The sequence below is a fragment of the Cherax quadricarinatus genome, chromosome 14, assembly GCF_038502225.1.
Source record: "Cherax quadricarinatus isolate ZL_2023a chromosome 14, ASM3850222v1, whole genome shotgun sequence".
NCBI classification, from domain to species: Eukaryota; Metazoa; Arthropoda; class Malacostraca; order Decapoda; family Parastacidae; genus Cherax; species Cherax quadricarinatus.
The window spans coordinates 50,238,392-50,253,610 of record NC_091305.1 but is presented as its reverse complement, the minus strand read 5'-3'; the positions used below and the strand labels follow the sequence as shown (position 1 = coordinate 50,253,610).

The 15,219-nt window shown below is 36.6% G+C and overlaps 1 protein-coding gene and 1 long non-coding RNA gene across 13 annotated transcripts in view; one reads left to right on the top strand and one right to left on the bottom strand.

Annotated features, from left to right (window-relative positions):
- LOC128698394 (adenylate cyclase type 1) overlaps positions 1 to 15,219 on the top strand; it is a 1,819,232-nt gene that overhangs the window by 1,082,947 nt on the left and 721,066 nt on the right. For 10 of the 12 annotated variants that reach the window (XM_070085014.1, XM_070085006.1, XM_070085009.1 and 7 more), the window contains 2 exons: positions 506 to 556; positions 12,479 to 12,667. In XM_070085014.1, coding sequence (XP_069941115.1) covers positions 506 to 556; positions 12,479 to 12,667 — 240 coding nt within the window. The remainder of the gene's footprint in view (positions 1 to 505; positions 557 to 12,478; positions 12,668 to 15,219) is intronic. The other 2 variants (XM_070085010.1, XM_070085011.1) reach the window with 1 other exon arrangement.
- LOC138852702 (uncharacterized) overlaps positions 12,470 to 15,219 on the bottom strand; it is a 47,288-nt gene continuing 44,538 nt past the window's right edge. Inside the window, exon 4 of the long non-coding RNA XR_011392016.1 lies at positions 12,470 to 12,593. This is a non-coding gene — a long non-coding RNA (uncharacterized lncRNA). The remainder of the gene's footprint in view (positions 12,594 to 15,219) is intronic.

Genomic DNA, 15,219 nt, shown 5'->3' with positions numbered 1-15,219 from the left:
ACTATATGCTTTTATCCAGTTTTTTTGAGAAACTTATTCATCCACTTAATTGAAAATGAGATTGTGAGTGAAGTATTTATTTGTCTTGCATTATTTAAGTTAAAATAATTTAGTGTATTTGTGCCTGTTTTGCTAACTTAGGAAATAAATATTTGAGTATTATTCCTTAGATATATATTTTGAAGTTTGATACCTTTGTTATCCATCAGCTTATTGTTTTAATTTAAACAAATAAGTTCTCTATTTATTTGTGCAGTCCCCTATGTAGGCTGATCAAGGATGAGTTTGTAAAAATAAGAATGTGATGAGAAAGTCCCCATTTTTTCTCTGTGCATGCCCAGTGCCAGCTTGTCATATCAGTGGCATTTTGGGAGCACTAATTCTTACTTTTAAAACTCGTCCAACCTTAGTGCCACTAGTGACTATGACTAACAGTGACCCACCATTCGTATGTTTTGTGTCACAGGCAACTAACACACTAACAGTCCCCCATTTCAATTTTCAGAGGAATATATTCTTTCACGAATACTACGAAATAGAGCGAACGTGCCCACAAGTGAGTGAATCGTAATGATCTGTGTATGGCTGTTTGTGACCCTTCTTGGGCTCGGCTCAGTTTTAGGCCCTGATGCCTTTGGCCTTTTACCCTAGTTGTGGATATCACTCATCCCTGACTACTTTTATAACATTCTGATATACTCGAGATGACTTAAGCGATGTGGAAACAAGTTGAATGAAAGATAGATAAATCATTACATGTACTCTATAACCCTATGATTTACTTGTCTCTCTTGAAAAGTATTTTGATATCCACATATCTACAGTCCAAAATGAGAATTGAATGTTATTTAAGTTAACGCCTGACATTTATATTCGTCTCACTCTCCCGATACCCTGACACATCCTATATTTCATTATTAGAAGCCATCATTGTCATGGACAGTGGACACTTGATGCCACTTACTAGCTTCCTACAACTCACTCACTATTTTGACCAAGCTTCATTGCATATGTAGATTCTACGAGAATCTATTATATTATAGATTGGATTGGATCAAAATAGTCTATGTTTTGTAGCTCTTCATTTGCAATAATAATAATGTCCTGTACCATGAAAGGCTTGTAGCATCCTTTAACAGTAACAGCAGTTACCTAGTTTTTGGAGTAATAAAGCCTCTACATGGCTCTTTGCATCAGAAAACATACTTGCTCCCAGGCTTCCTATTTTCTAAAAGAATCTTTTTAATATTTTTGCTTTCAGTTAGTGTTTTAAATATATTGAACTTGATTATATTAGCCCTTTTCTTAAAAACAGCACTGTATCTACAAAAATTTATTTATTAAATGTTTTAAGATATTATGACTGGGTAGCACTGATCTTCTACAGTGAGTGTCATATTTAATTACATGTGGAATTTGCATTCTTTTGGCATTTATTTATTTATTTTTAGTGAAATTCTCAAATTATCTCTGCCTTATTGATTTGTTTTTTCACATTACATCAGTGGTTGGTATCACTTCAGTCTTGCATTACCAACAACTATGTACTGCAGTTTTTTAGAATATTTTAATGGTGTACCGAGTTGTTTCCCATAACCTGCAAGCAGACACAACAGCAACTTGTAGAATACTGTAATGATTCACACAGTTTTGTGGCACTGCACAAAATGTTTATTTTGTGATGCCCTCACCTCCATCCCCAGTCACTTATGTGCTCCACCTCCCTTTTTGTTCTCTGGTGTACATCCATTGTTGTGTGTGGGCTCTGGCTGCATATGCCAGCTGTGTGTGTGTGTGTGCTGCTCCTGTGCACGTTTAAACCGGTATGGACGCAGAAAGCTGTCTTATTAATTGCCCGTTTCAGATGCTGTATTTGAAAATTATTATTTATTTACTATGGCTTTTGCTGCAGATATTTGGCTCCACATTAAATCAGAATGAAATGATGCTGCTCTGATATGTCAGGGTTGTGACAGACATCTAGATAGAAGAGATTGAGTCTTTGTGCTAGTCAGAGTTTGCAGGATGTTAGTCACTGTGCCAAATAAAGCTTTGTCATTTTTTTAAAGTATAGTTAGTCTCACATTCAGTAACATGCTTACCAGTGAGCAGCCTCCGGTGTATAATACGATAAACCCTCATTATAATGCACCTTCATGTAACACTTCTGAACTAATAGGGAAAATCCACTAAGTAAATTGTTCTCTTAACTTGTTTATTTTTAATGTTCATTGCAATACATCTGTAAAGTGTCTGTATACAGTACTATATTAGATATAGAGTAAAGTACTTATGTGTACTTATTTTGCTATATTTTAACATTATTCTAATGTAACGGACACTTACAATTTCCCTATTAGTCTGTTATAAAGAGGGCTTACTGTATTCACTTTTAACATTACAGCCAGAAATGCTCCAAATTTTAGTTATATACAGGAGACTGGATTGGAGAATTGTTTATGTATCAACTGAGAGTGAGTAGGGTTTGAATCCATAGTAAGCTAGGTGTAAAACTGTCAGACCAGTGTGTTAACCACTGTACCATGTGTTGTATGTTGTGTATGTATGTTTGTGTGAATGCAATGACATACAAATTTGAATTTGTGTATACTGGATTTTACAGATTATAGTATAATATGCACTTGCCTGTTACATTGTTTACCAGCTCTGAGTTCTAGTTGCTGTATCCTGCCTATGGCTCATTAATCATCCAGCAACATGATACTTCTTGTTCTGGTGAAATGTACTGCCTGTACTGGTACAATGTACTTTCATTTCCTGTCCTGGCAAGATATAGATATACTCTTCTACTTCCTGTACTGGTGTGATGTCCTTGCTTACTTCCTGGTTTGATGTACAGCGCTCTTTTAATTTCTGTTCTGGTGCAGTGTACTCTTACTTTCTGCCCTGGTGCAATGTATGGTACTTTCCTACTTTGTAGGTGTGAAGTACTCTTTTACTTCCTGTCCTGGTGCAGTGTGCTCTTTAACTTCCTACTCTGGTGTTATGTATTTACTTCCTGTTCTGGTGCAGGCTCGTTACTGGTGCTACATATTTAAGGATTGTGCTGACACATAATGTTTGGTTACACTGCCAAGTCCTTGTTTATGTTACCAAGGATAGGTTTCATCTTTGCATATGCCTCCAATGGTATTCTGCTTTTGTGCTTCAGGAGAGTGGCTTGGTAGTATGATATACTTTCCCTTCAGTTATTTCCTTTCCAGGTTATGTAATATCACTGGTCCCTTCCTTTTCCTGCCATCATTACTTAGCACTTATCAGGGGTTAATCTTTATGAAATACTTGCTGGAAGTGTATAAGTGCCTATTATAGTTACAGGAAGAAAGTTGTACTTATAGTGTCCTGACTTGTATAATTAATTTCTAAAAATAAATATTTAAACTGTCTAGTAGTTGTAGCACACAACACCTTGTCATAGACTTGTCAAACCCACTAGATTTTTGGTAATTTGAATTTATGTTACTTGGTCTCCATATTGCTGGGTGTAAGAGATCCTCCTTACCTGTTCTTTTTCTGAATTTGTGTGCAGTTATCATATCTTTTTCTGTCATGTCTTCCAGGTGGGTGGACGTCTATCTTTGTGTATATGTATGAGTGTATTTTTAATGAACTGGCTAATATTAATGACAGTATTCGTGCATGCCGTTGAGACCAAAAACAACCATACTCTATGATATGGAAAACCAAGACTTGTGCATGAGACTGTAAGGACAAATAACCCACTTGTTGATATGCAGCTTTTATAGCATTAACTGAAACTTATGATACTTCACATAATAAAATGTTATTTATGCTGACACATTTACTATCATTACTGTGAGCAGGAATTTGCTTTAGCAATAATTATTATTTAATTATATAACAATGTATATTGCAAGTGAGTGGCTTAATGCTTCATATAATGAATAACAGCCTGCAAACTCTGACTCTGCGACTTGCGCAGTCTGAACTTGCAACATTACCCATGCTAGCTGGTCATTTCACTTGTTTATTATCATATATTGTTGGTAGCTTTAGCACAGTATTTTATATGAACTTTTGCTTAGATAGCCTTGCTAAATTTAGAAAATTTGTATTGAATACCTTGTTTAATGTGTGTTTTTCATTGAAATTTCATAACCATAAATAAAATGAAATGTATATTCGTGAAGTAGCACATTTATATCATTGTTGGTTTTTCCCAGTGAGGAATAATGTAAATTTCATCGTGACATTCTCTGTGTTTAATGACATTCACATTGGCATTCTGTGTTAATATATGCAAAAGGTATATTAATGTATTCAGCAAAATCCTTTATCAATTTTTTTTTTAACATTTAGTGTTTTGAATTTTAATGTTATATGAATATTTTAAAAGTTTGAATTTAAGAAGAATGATAATTTTTTACTCCTACAGTGGAGCACCATAAGTTTGGAATCTTTTACTCCGGTGAATCATTAAATTAGTTTAGGTTCTTGGAAAACTACAATGCCATTTAGTTTGGAGGTGGACTAATACTTGGATGATGGCTTTTAGCACAAACCATAAATTTGGGTCAGCTATGTTAAGAGTCATGTAGCAAAGCTGTGACTCTGAATGAGGCATCATCACAACTCTGCATGGAAGTCATCAACAGAAGCTGCTGCTCCAGTCAGTCATTTTTGTTGAGACATAGTGCAGATGGCACCTTCTACCTTGTGGTTTATGCTTTAACTTTAGTTGTTTAACAATAATCTCAAAGGATAATTATGGCAATATGTACAGCAATAAATGTAGTGTTTATGCTGATCTATAGTAAAGCACATATTACTAGTATGTTTGATGTAGCCCCACTCACATCTGCATTACCACCTGTGCAATATGCAAACACTTATGCTGCACCCATAAGAGAATCAGCTGCTGGTAGCACCTACCCTTGTAAAAGTTTGTTTAGGGTAAGTATAAACAGTTCACTACTGCTGTATCACAGTCAAAGCCTGGTGTCCCATGCTTCAAGTGTGATAAGTGTGGACACTATAGATCGGAGTGCACAAAATTTCAGTCCAAATTACATAATCGGAGTTGCTTCAGTGACCATTACACAGACTCATATTGCATATGCCACAGTGTTCTGGTCATGCCTCAGAAGAGTGCAACACCCTTGAGAGTTTAATATCTGCTGTTTCCAGCAGCAGATAGAGAGAGACTCACTCCAGCACTCACCATCATAAAGCGAAGTGTGACAGATCTGCTAATTGCAGTGAGCATAGCAGCAGCAGTCAGTTCCACTCCAGCACTTGCCATCATAAGGCAAAGTATAGCAGATCTGCTAGTAGCATTCGGCATAGCAGCAGCAGTCAATCCCATAGTATGGGGGAAGAGTCACACCCACATCACAGACCACAGAGGTAGTCACATTAACAGTCTCTGCATTCCTTCCCTGTCCATAATGTATTTGATGCTCTCAGAAATGACACTTACCGACAGACCAGACAAGGAGTGTTTAACTCTTTCAGGGTCCAAGGCCAAAATCTGAAGTGGTGCCCCAGTGTCCAAGAATTTAAAAAAAAAAAAAATTTGTTATTTTTTCTTATGAAATGGTAGAGAATCTTTTTGTGAAGGTAATACAACAAAAAGTATGAACTTTGATGGAAAATTGACAAAATTATGCTCTCGCGAATTTTGGTGTGTCAGCGATATTTACGAATCGGCGATTTTGCCGACTTTGACTCCCATTTTAGGCCAATTACCTTATTCCACGCGACCAAATTCTTAGCTATTTCACTAGTATTACATCTATTCTATTGATTGAGCACAAGAAATCGCCAAGTCAACTGTTTCAACTACAAAATAAAGTGATCGGAAATTGGTAATTGGGCCAATTTAACACAAAGTTCAAAATATTCCAATTTCAAAATAGGGTCCAGAATAAACAATGTAGGTATTCCTGGAACTAAACTAACATTTCCTCTGTTCATTAGTTATGTTTCGAGGCTTTACAAATAAATTCTATTTTGATTTTTTATTCACATAATGAATTTTTATTCACACCAAAAAATAGAAGATTTACTGTTATGCAATATTGTAATTATTGTATAAATATCATCACCACATTTGTGAATGTATATTAGACCCACCAGCTGGCGTGTATTAGATGTGTGAGGTTGTTTGTTTACTCTTGAACATCAGCAAAAATTTAACATTTCCGCTACTTTGAGTTCAGTTTCAAGCCATTTCCAGTGTTAAAACCAATCACAATCATCTCTATTTCTGTAATATATCTTCCATTCTATCAAATGAGACCAAGAAATCGCAAATACAACTATAAAAAACATACGAAAAAACACTGCAAAGTTGCTGTTTTAATCGAAAATCACGGTCTCAGTTTTTTTCTCATTATACACAGTGTGCTGCAGGATTTGTTTTATGTGGTGCACACATACCACATAGATGTATTCTCTCATATCTAGGCCCAAATTTACCACTCACAGTTTATCAGAGTGAGCTGAGCTCATGGCGTAGATCTATGGTTTGGACCCTGAACATAAAGCCGTAGATCTACGGGACAGACCCTGAAAGGGTTAATCAGTGGTGATAGGGCTCATACAAAACATTCCACTGCTGCCACCAACTGTAATAGTGGTTGCTTGGAAGGTAGCTGGCTGGCTGGACAATCTCACCTGTTCATATTACTGAGATGAGTAGTGTGGTAGCTGGTGAATTAGGAGCAAAGCAGGGTAACTAAACTCATGTGGACCCAACTGTAATTTATTAGCAGTAAGTTCTTTTAGGCAGACACTAGTAATGGCAAGCCAAGAGTCAAGGTCCATGGGAAAGCAGGTGCTGTCCTGAGGGTAGCTGGCTGGAGAGTGAGAGCGATCACTATTCACGCAGGCTCACCTCAGTGCCAACTCCCCTAGAGTACCTGAGGGATGCCATGAAAAATAAGCCTAAGAAGGCAGCTTTTGTGGTAGGAGTTTTGAGAAACAGTTATGGGGTAGGCATACTGTTACACCTGTCCCACTGATGCCCACATTGTAAGTGACTCATGCCTGTAGGTGGTGACTGGGTATGAATGGCTACAGTCAAGCATCAATAACTTCTGGGTGACTCAAACTAAACCATCACATTCCTAAGATACTACAGTAGGTAACAGTCTCTAACATGACATACCATTGCTATGATATACCACTGAGAGCTCTGATCATGCTACATGCAGGACACCCTCATCATGTAGGCAGATGATCTAACAATACATACAGTGTAATGGACTGGCAAACTCTACATAGATGAATATTAGGCATTGCATTCTTGGTCCCCTCCATTTCCTTTTAAACATCAGTGACCTTCCAAGTGTATCTTAACAACTTATGCCTATTCTCTTTGCTGACAACACAGCTTTTGTCATCTCTCACACTAATCTAGCCTCACTCACTATCAAAAGCCTTACTAAAATCTAAATAAATAATATCATGATCAACAGCCTCAAAAGCTTTACTGATGAAAGTTAATAATGAAGAGCTCACAAAAATAGCAACCTGGATGACTGTCAATAAACTTACACTGAATATAGACAAAGTCTTTTACATTGTGTTTGGGAGTAAAGCAAGTGAGGTCCAACTAAACATTATTCTTAACAACATCCCTATTGCTAAACATAACGAGGGAAAATTCCTGGGTCTACACCTTGACAGAAACCCGAGATTCAACACCCATATCCAACATAACAAAAAAAAGTATCTCACACAGTTGGCATCCTTTCAAAGATACGTTACTATGTACCACAAATAACACTACTTACACTATACTATTCACTGATCTACCCCAACCTCACCTATGCAAGTTGTGCTTGGGGCTCCACAACAACAAATCACCTAAAGCCAATAATAACCCAACAAAAAGCTGCAATGTGAATGATCACACATGCAACAGCTAGACAACACCCCCTCCTCCCACCCCCCACTTTTCAGAGACCTAAACCTACTCGCCATACATAACATCCACTCACACTACTGTGCAAACTTCATTTACAGAACAATCAATTCTTATAGAAATCCTGACCTGCAACACTTTCTTGACAGTTGCAGTAGGACCCATGGACACAATACCAGACACAAAAATCTCTATGACATTCCCCGTGTTAGGTTAAATCTTTTCAAAAACTCAATGTACATCAAAGAATCCAAAATCTGGAACTCTGCCAGAAATCTCCAAAACCACTAGCTCAGCTAGCATTTTTAAAACTACAGTTAAAAAAACCTTATCTCCTTAACCTATCCTAGCCCATCATAAATAAATGTGTAAAAACTATACATGCATTTACTCAGTATCATGAACCTAGGTAAAACAATATCTATAATCCTCTCAAATGTAATGTTAATCATTCCATTGTGTCCACCTTAGGTTAACCCTTTGACTGTTTTGGTCGTATATGTATGTCTTACGAGCCAGTGTTTCGGACATATATATACTCAATAATTCTAGCTGCTTCAAATCAAGCAGGAGAAAGCTGGTAGGCCCACATGTGAGAGAATGGGTCTGTGTGGTCAGTGTGCACCACATAAAAAGTTCCTGCAGCACGCAGTGCGTAATGAGAAAAAGAAACTGACTGCTTTTTGGATTAAAGCACCGAATTTGAGGTGTATTTTCATATAGGATTTATCGTTGTATTCTTGTTTTCATGGTCTCACATGATAAAATGGAAAACATATTGCAGAAATAGAGATGATTTTGATTAGTTTCATGATGAAAACGAACTTGAAATTGAGCTCAAAGTAGCAGAAATGTTCGATTTTTACCAATGTTCGAGGGTAAGCAAATCACACCACACGTCCAATACATGTCAACTGGGGAGTCTAATATTCTTTCACTAGTGCACTGATATTATTTATACCATTTTTACAATAATGCAGTAGTCTGCATAACAGTAAATTTTGTATTTTTTATATGAATAAAAAATAAAAATAGAAAGCAATAGTAATATAAGAGGAGCCTAGAGACGTGACTAATGAACAGAGGATATGTTATTTTAGTGCCAAGAATGTCTACATTGTTTTTTCTGGACCCTATTTTGAAATTGGCATCTTTTTTAATTTGCATGAAATTGGCCAAATTGCCAATTTCTGACCACTTTATTGGGTTGTTCAAATTGGTAAATGGGCAGTTTCTTGTACTCAGTTGATAGAAAAGATAGAGTTCTAAAGAAATAGCTATGAGTTTGGTCAACTGGAACAACAGAATTGGCCAAAAACAGGGATCAAAGTCAGTGAAATCGCCGATGCATATATGTCGCCGAGACTGCTAACTTCGCGGGAGCGTAATTCCATGAGTTTTCGACCAAATTTCGTACTTTTGGTGTCGTTACCATTGGGAAAAGATTCTCTATCATTTCATAAGAAAAAATAATTTTTTTTTTCCAGAAACTTTGCGACATAGAATGACAGTTTCAGAAAGGGGCTTGCGACAGTCAAAGGGTTAATTAATAATCAAAACTGTAGTTCTTCTCTACCAGACTTACTAAAGCCATATAGCATGAACTAATAGAATATTCAGTTTTCTTGTAATCATTGTAACTCACCCAATGACCATTTTTTTTTTTTTAACACATTGGCCATTTCCCACCAAGGCAGGGTGATCCAAAAAGAAAACAAAGTACTTTCATCATCATTCAACACTTTCACCATCACTCACACATAATCACTGTCTTTGAAGAGGCACTCATTTACGACAGTTTAGAAGTCCCTCCCAGTTTAGAAGTCCCTCCTAGTTTAGAAGTCCCTCCTTTAAAGTGCAAGCATTGTACTTCCCATTTCCAGGACTCAAGCCCAGCTAACTGGTTTCCCTGAATCCCTTCACAAAATATTACCCTGCTCACACTCCAACAGCTTGTCAATTCCCAAAAGCCATTCATCTCCATTCACTCCTATTTAACACACTCATGCATGCTTGCTGGAAGTCCAAGTCCCTTGCCCACAAAACCTCCTTTACCCCCTCCCCCCAACCTTTTCAAGGATGACCCTTACCCAGTCTTCCTTCCCCTACATATTTATATGCTCTCCAAGTCATTCTACTTTGTTCCATTCTTTCTAAATGATCATACCACCTCAGCAACCCCTCTTCAGCTCTCTGACTAATACTTTTAGTAACTCCACACCTCCTCCTAATTTCCACACTCCGAATTCTCTGCATAATATTTACATCACAAGTTGCCTTAGACACTGCCTCCAGCCACCTCCTCACCATAACATTTGCAACCCAAGCTTCACACCCATGTAAGAGTGTTGGTACCACTATACTTTCGTACATTCCCTTCTTTGCCTCCATGAAGAACGTTTTTTGTCTCCACAGATACCTTAATGCGCCACTCACCTTTCTTCTTTCATCAATTCTGTGGTTAACCTCATCTTTCATAAAACCATCCACTGACAAGTCAACTCCCAAATATCTGAAAACATTTACTTCTTCCATATTCCCTCCCTCCAATGTGATATCCAATTTTTCTTTATCTAAATCGTTTGATACACTCATCACCTTACTCTTATCTATGTTCACTTTCAACTTTCTTCTTTTACACATGCTCCGAAATTCGTCCACTAACTTTTGCAACTTCAGAATCTCCCAAAAGCACATGGCATCTACAATGTAAAGTGTCAAAAACTTTATAAATTTTGACATTAAGAATTTAAATAAAAAAGTTGTTTGGCTGTTTTTGAAGTGTCATGGAATGGAACCCAATTATTCCCATAAGTTGTTCACTCCATTACATTTTCTGGAACATAACCCTAGCAAGAAAGGTGGAGGCCTACTGTATCACTTGTCCTATTTAACATACATAAGAATACATACTTTCATATAAAATAAATTATTAATATTTTCGTTGCTTTTATCATCTAGTAGTGACTGGAAAAAAAAAATTCAGATTTAAAATCCTTGTGATTTATTAAATCTACACAATGTGAAAGCTCATATGAGTACTTTAATTTTTCATGGAGAAATGACACTTATTGGGAATCATCTGGGCCAAGTTTGATGCACTGGAAAATTTTGAATGGTCATTGATTTTATATTGTTATCATATGAATTTTTTTTTTTATTTTTATCACATTTTGCCTGTGATAGCCTGCAGTATCATTGCAGTGCCTCAGGTGCCATGTTTCATGTGCAGTACTGAATGAGGGTTAAAGATAAAGAAAGTCCATCAAAGCATTTGACTTATGATTTTCTGTCTAAACATGCCAGCCGTTTTCTTATTATTGTATGATTTTGGTTGCTTCTCACTCCCAGTATTACTAGCAATTCTTTTGGATGACATGGTTAATGTACACTGATGTGGATGTAGAAAGGTAAGATAAGTCCATAAAAAACACAATTTATTGGTATAAGATTGTACACAGTGACAAATATAGCTGACGATACCTACTGGCTGTGTGGTGGGTGGGTGGTGACCTGGGCAGCCAGCCCCACAGCACCACATTTGAGAATCTTTGTTCTTGATCACTCCCTAGCTTGTATTATAATGAGCTTTGTATGGTTACATCTATTAAAGTGTGTTGAAATGAAACAATGGTCAGCAAGCTCTTTGTAAAGTAGGATTTATTGTACTGTATTTGAAAAAATTTGAATTTCAAAGGTCATATCAAATTGAGAAATTTACAGAAGTATTTTCTTCAGAAAATTCTGAATTAGAGGGATTTTTCTGTTTGAAAATCTTGCTCCCACTTTAGTCAGAAAATTCATAATTAGAATTTTGAATTAAATTTCTAAATAAAATTTTGCTGCTTATATTCAGAAAATTCACCTTTTCAGAGACCATTCCAAATTTAAAATTAGCTTTCTATTCTTAGTATAGCGTTGACTATGATAATAGAGTTAAGAATGAGAGAAGTCATGTGTTTATACCTAGACACATTTGGGTAAGGTATCCTCTACTTATAGACTAGATACAGCATTGCGGTAAACTGCTTCTGCTTTAGACCAAGTACTGTAACTTATGTTCAGGGCTCGAAGGTGTTTAGCGCACATGAATGAATATTTATGCTTGTATCCCTCTTGCCAATAAGTGTAATTTAGCTTTGTATTTTTTTAATTGCATACTCATGTATGTTGTTTCTTTTTAATTACCACATTAGCTTCAGCTCATATGGCTCTCATCTTCTATATATTTAACATCCATTGCAGTATTTTTTTTTTTTATGTTAATTTGAGTTGAATATGATATCTGAATATCAATGCATATTTTTACCTATTATGAATTTTTATAGTTGATGTAATATAATAATACATACTAAAATAAGGTTAGTGTTAAATACAGCATTTAATGGTACAGTATTTTAGGTTTATTCTTATTTTTGTATATTAAGAGCACTTGTACATTCTGTACTTTATAGAAAATGGTGTCATTTTAAACTTAATTTTAAAATACTTAAGTTTGAAGGTTGTGCAACTTACTATGGCAACACTAACATTGAGGTAATGTTTTATATACATTATTTTTTTCAGTCTAGTCTGCTATCAGACAAGTTCAAGCGACCATTCAAAAAGAGGCACTCGTCACTTCCCCATGCTCCTTCCAATCGTGTCAACAAATACCTGGCACAAGCTATTGAAGCCAGATCTGTAGACAGAGAAAAATCAACTCATGTTTCACTAATTACTTTATGCTTCAGAGACAGAGAAAAAGAAAGAGATGTAAGTTGATGAACCTGGTAAGCCATTTAAATGTATAGAAAGTAATTTTTTAAATATTATTTATCATTAACTGTATCACAGAAATAATTCAGTAAGGTGAAAAAAATCACAATTGTCAATTTACAGTAGCGAGTCTGGATTACGGAGTTTCTAGTCTTGTTTATTACTGTAATTTGTGTGTTGCATTCCTTATACTGCAGCTGTGACATCATAAATTTACAAATTCTTCACTATAATGTCCTCTCAAGGGGGCTAACTTGATCCAAGGAATTGGACTTATCCTCCCTTTCCCTGGATCAAATCTGATTGGCTCCCATTTCCCAGGCATTAACATTTCCAACTAAATATAATAATAATAATAATAATAATAATAATAATAATAATAATAATTTTTTTTTTTTTTTTTTCAACAAGTCGGTCGTCTCCCACCGAGGCAGGGTGACCCAAAAAAAAGAAAGAAAATCCCCAAAAAGAAAATACTTTCATCATCATTCAACACTTTCACCACACTCACATATTATCACTGCTTTTGCAGAGGTGCTCAGAATACAACAGTTTAGAAGCATATACGTATAGAGATACACAACATATCCCTCCAAACTGCCAATATCCCAAACCCCTCCTTTAAAGTGCAGGCATTGTACTTCCCATTTCCAGGACTCAAGTCTGACTATATGAAAATAACCGGTTTCCCTGAATCCCTTCACTAAATATTACCCTGCTCACACTCCAACAGATCGTCAGGTCCCAAGTATCATTCGTCTCCATTCACTCCTATCTAACACGCTCATGCACGCTTGCTGGAAGTCCAAGCCCCTCACCCACAAAACCTCCTTTACCCCCTCTTTCCAACCCTTTCGAGGACGACCCCTACCCCTCTTTCCTTCCCCTATAGATTTATATGCTTTCCATGTCATTCTACTTTGATCCATTCTCTCTAAATGACCAAACCACCTCAACAACCCCTCTTCTGCCCTCTGACTAATGCTTTTATTAACTCCACACCTTCTCCTAATTTCCACACTCCGAATTTTCTGCATAATATTTACACCACACATTGCCCTTAGACAGGACATCTCCACTGCCTCCAACCGTCTCCTCGCTGCTGCATTTACCACCCAAGCTTCACATCCATATAAGAGTGTTGGTACTACTATACTTTCATACATTCCCTTCTTTGCCTCCATAGATAACGTTTTTTGACTCCACATATACCTCAATGCACCACTCACCTTTTTTCCCTCATCAATTCTATGATTAACCTCATCCTTCATAAATCCATCCGCCGACACGTCAACTCCCAAGTATCTGAAAACATTCACTTCTTCCATACTCCTCCTCCCCAATTTGATATCCAATTTTTCTTTATCTAAATCATTTGATACCCTCATCACCTTACTCTTTTCTATGTTCACTTTCAACTTTCTACCTTTACACACATTCTCAAACTCATCCACTAACCTTTGCAATTTTTCTTTAGAGTCTCCCATAAGCACAGTATCATCAGCAAAAAGTAACTGTGTCAATTCCCATTTTGAATTTGATTCCCCATAATTTATTCCTACCCCTCTCCCGAACACCCTAGCATTTACTTCTTTTACAACCCCATCTATAAATATATTAAACAACAATGGTGACATTACACATCCCTGTCTAAGACCTACTTTTACCGGGAAGTATTCTCCCTCTCTTCTACACACCCTAACCTGAGCCTCACTATCCTCATAAAAGCTCTTTACAGCATTTAGTAACTTACCACCTATTCCATATACTTGCAACATCTGCCACATTGCTCCTCTATCCACTCTATCATATGCCTTTTCTAAATCCATAAATGCAATAAAAACTTCTCTACCTTTATCTAAATACTGTTCACATATATGCTTCAATGTAAACACTTGATCTACACATCCCCTACCCACTCTGAAGCCTCCTTGCTCGTCCGCAATTCTACATTCTGTCTTACCTCTAATTCTTTCAATTATAACCCTACCGTATACTTTTCCTGGTATACTCAGTAAACTTATTCCTCTATAATTTTTACAATCTCTTTTGTCGCCTTTCCCTTTATATAAAGGGACTATACATGCTCTCTGCCAATCCCTAGGTACCTTCCCCTCTTTCATACATTTATTAAACAAAAGTACCAACCACTCCAACACTATATCCCCCCCTGCTTTTAACATTTCTGTCATGATCCCATCAGTTCCAGCTGCTTTACCCCCTTTCATTCTACGTAATGCCTCACGTACCTCCACCACACTTACATTCTGCTCTTCTTCACTCCTAAAAGATGGTATACCTCCCTGGCCAGTGCATGAAATTACCGCCTCCCTTTCTTCCTTAACATTTAAAAGTTCCTCAAAATATTCTCGCCATCTACCTAATACCTCCCTCTCCCCATCTACTAACTCCCCTACTCTGTTTTTAAATGACAAATCCATACTTTCCCTTGGCTTTCTTAACTTGTTTAACTCACTCCAAAATTTTTTCTTATTTTCATTAAAATTTCTTGACAGTGCCTCTCCCACTCTTTCATCTGCTCTCCTTTT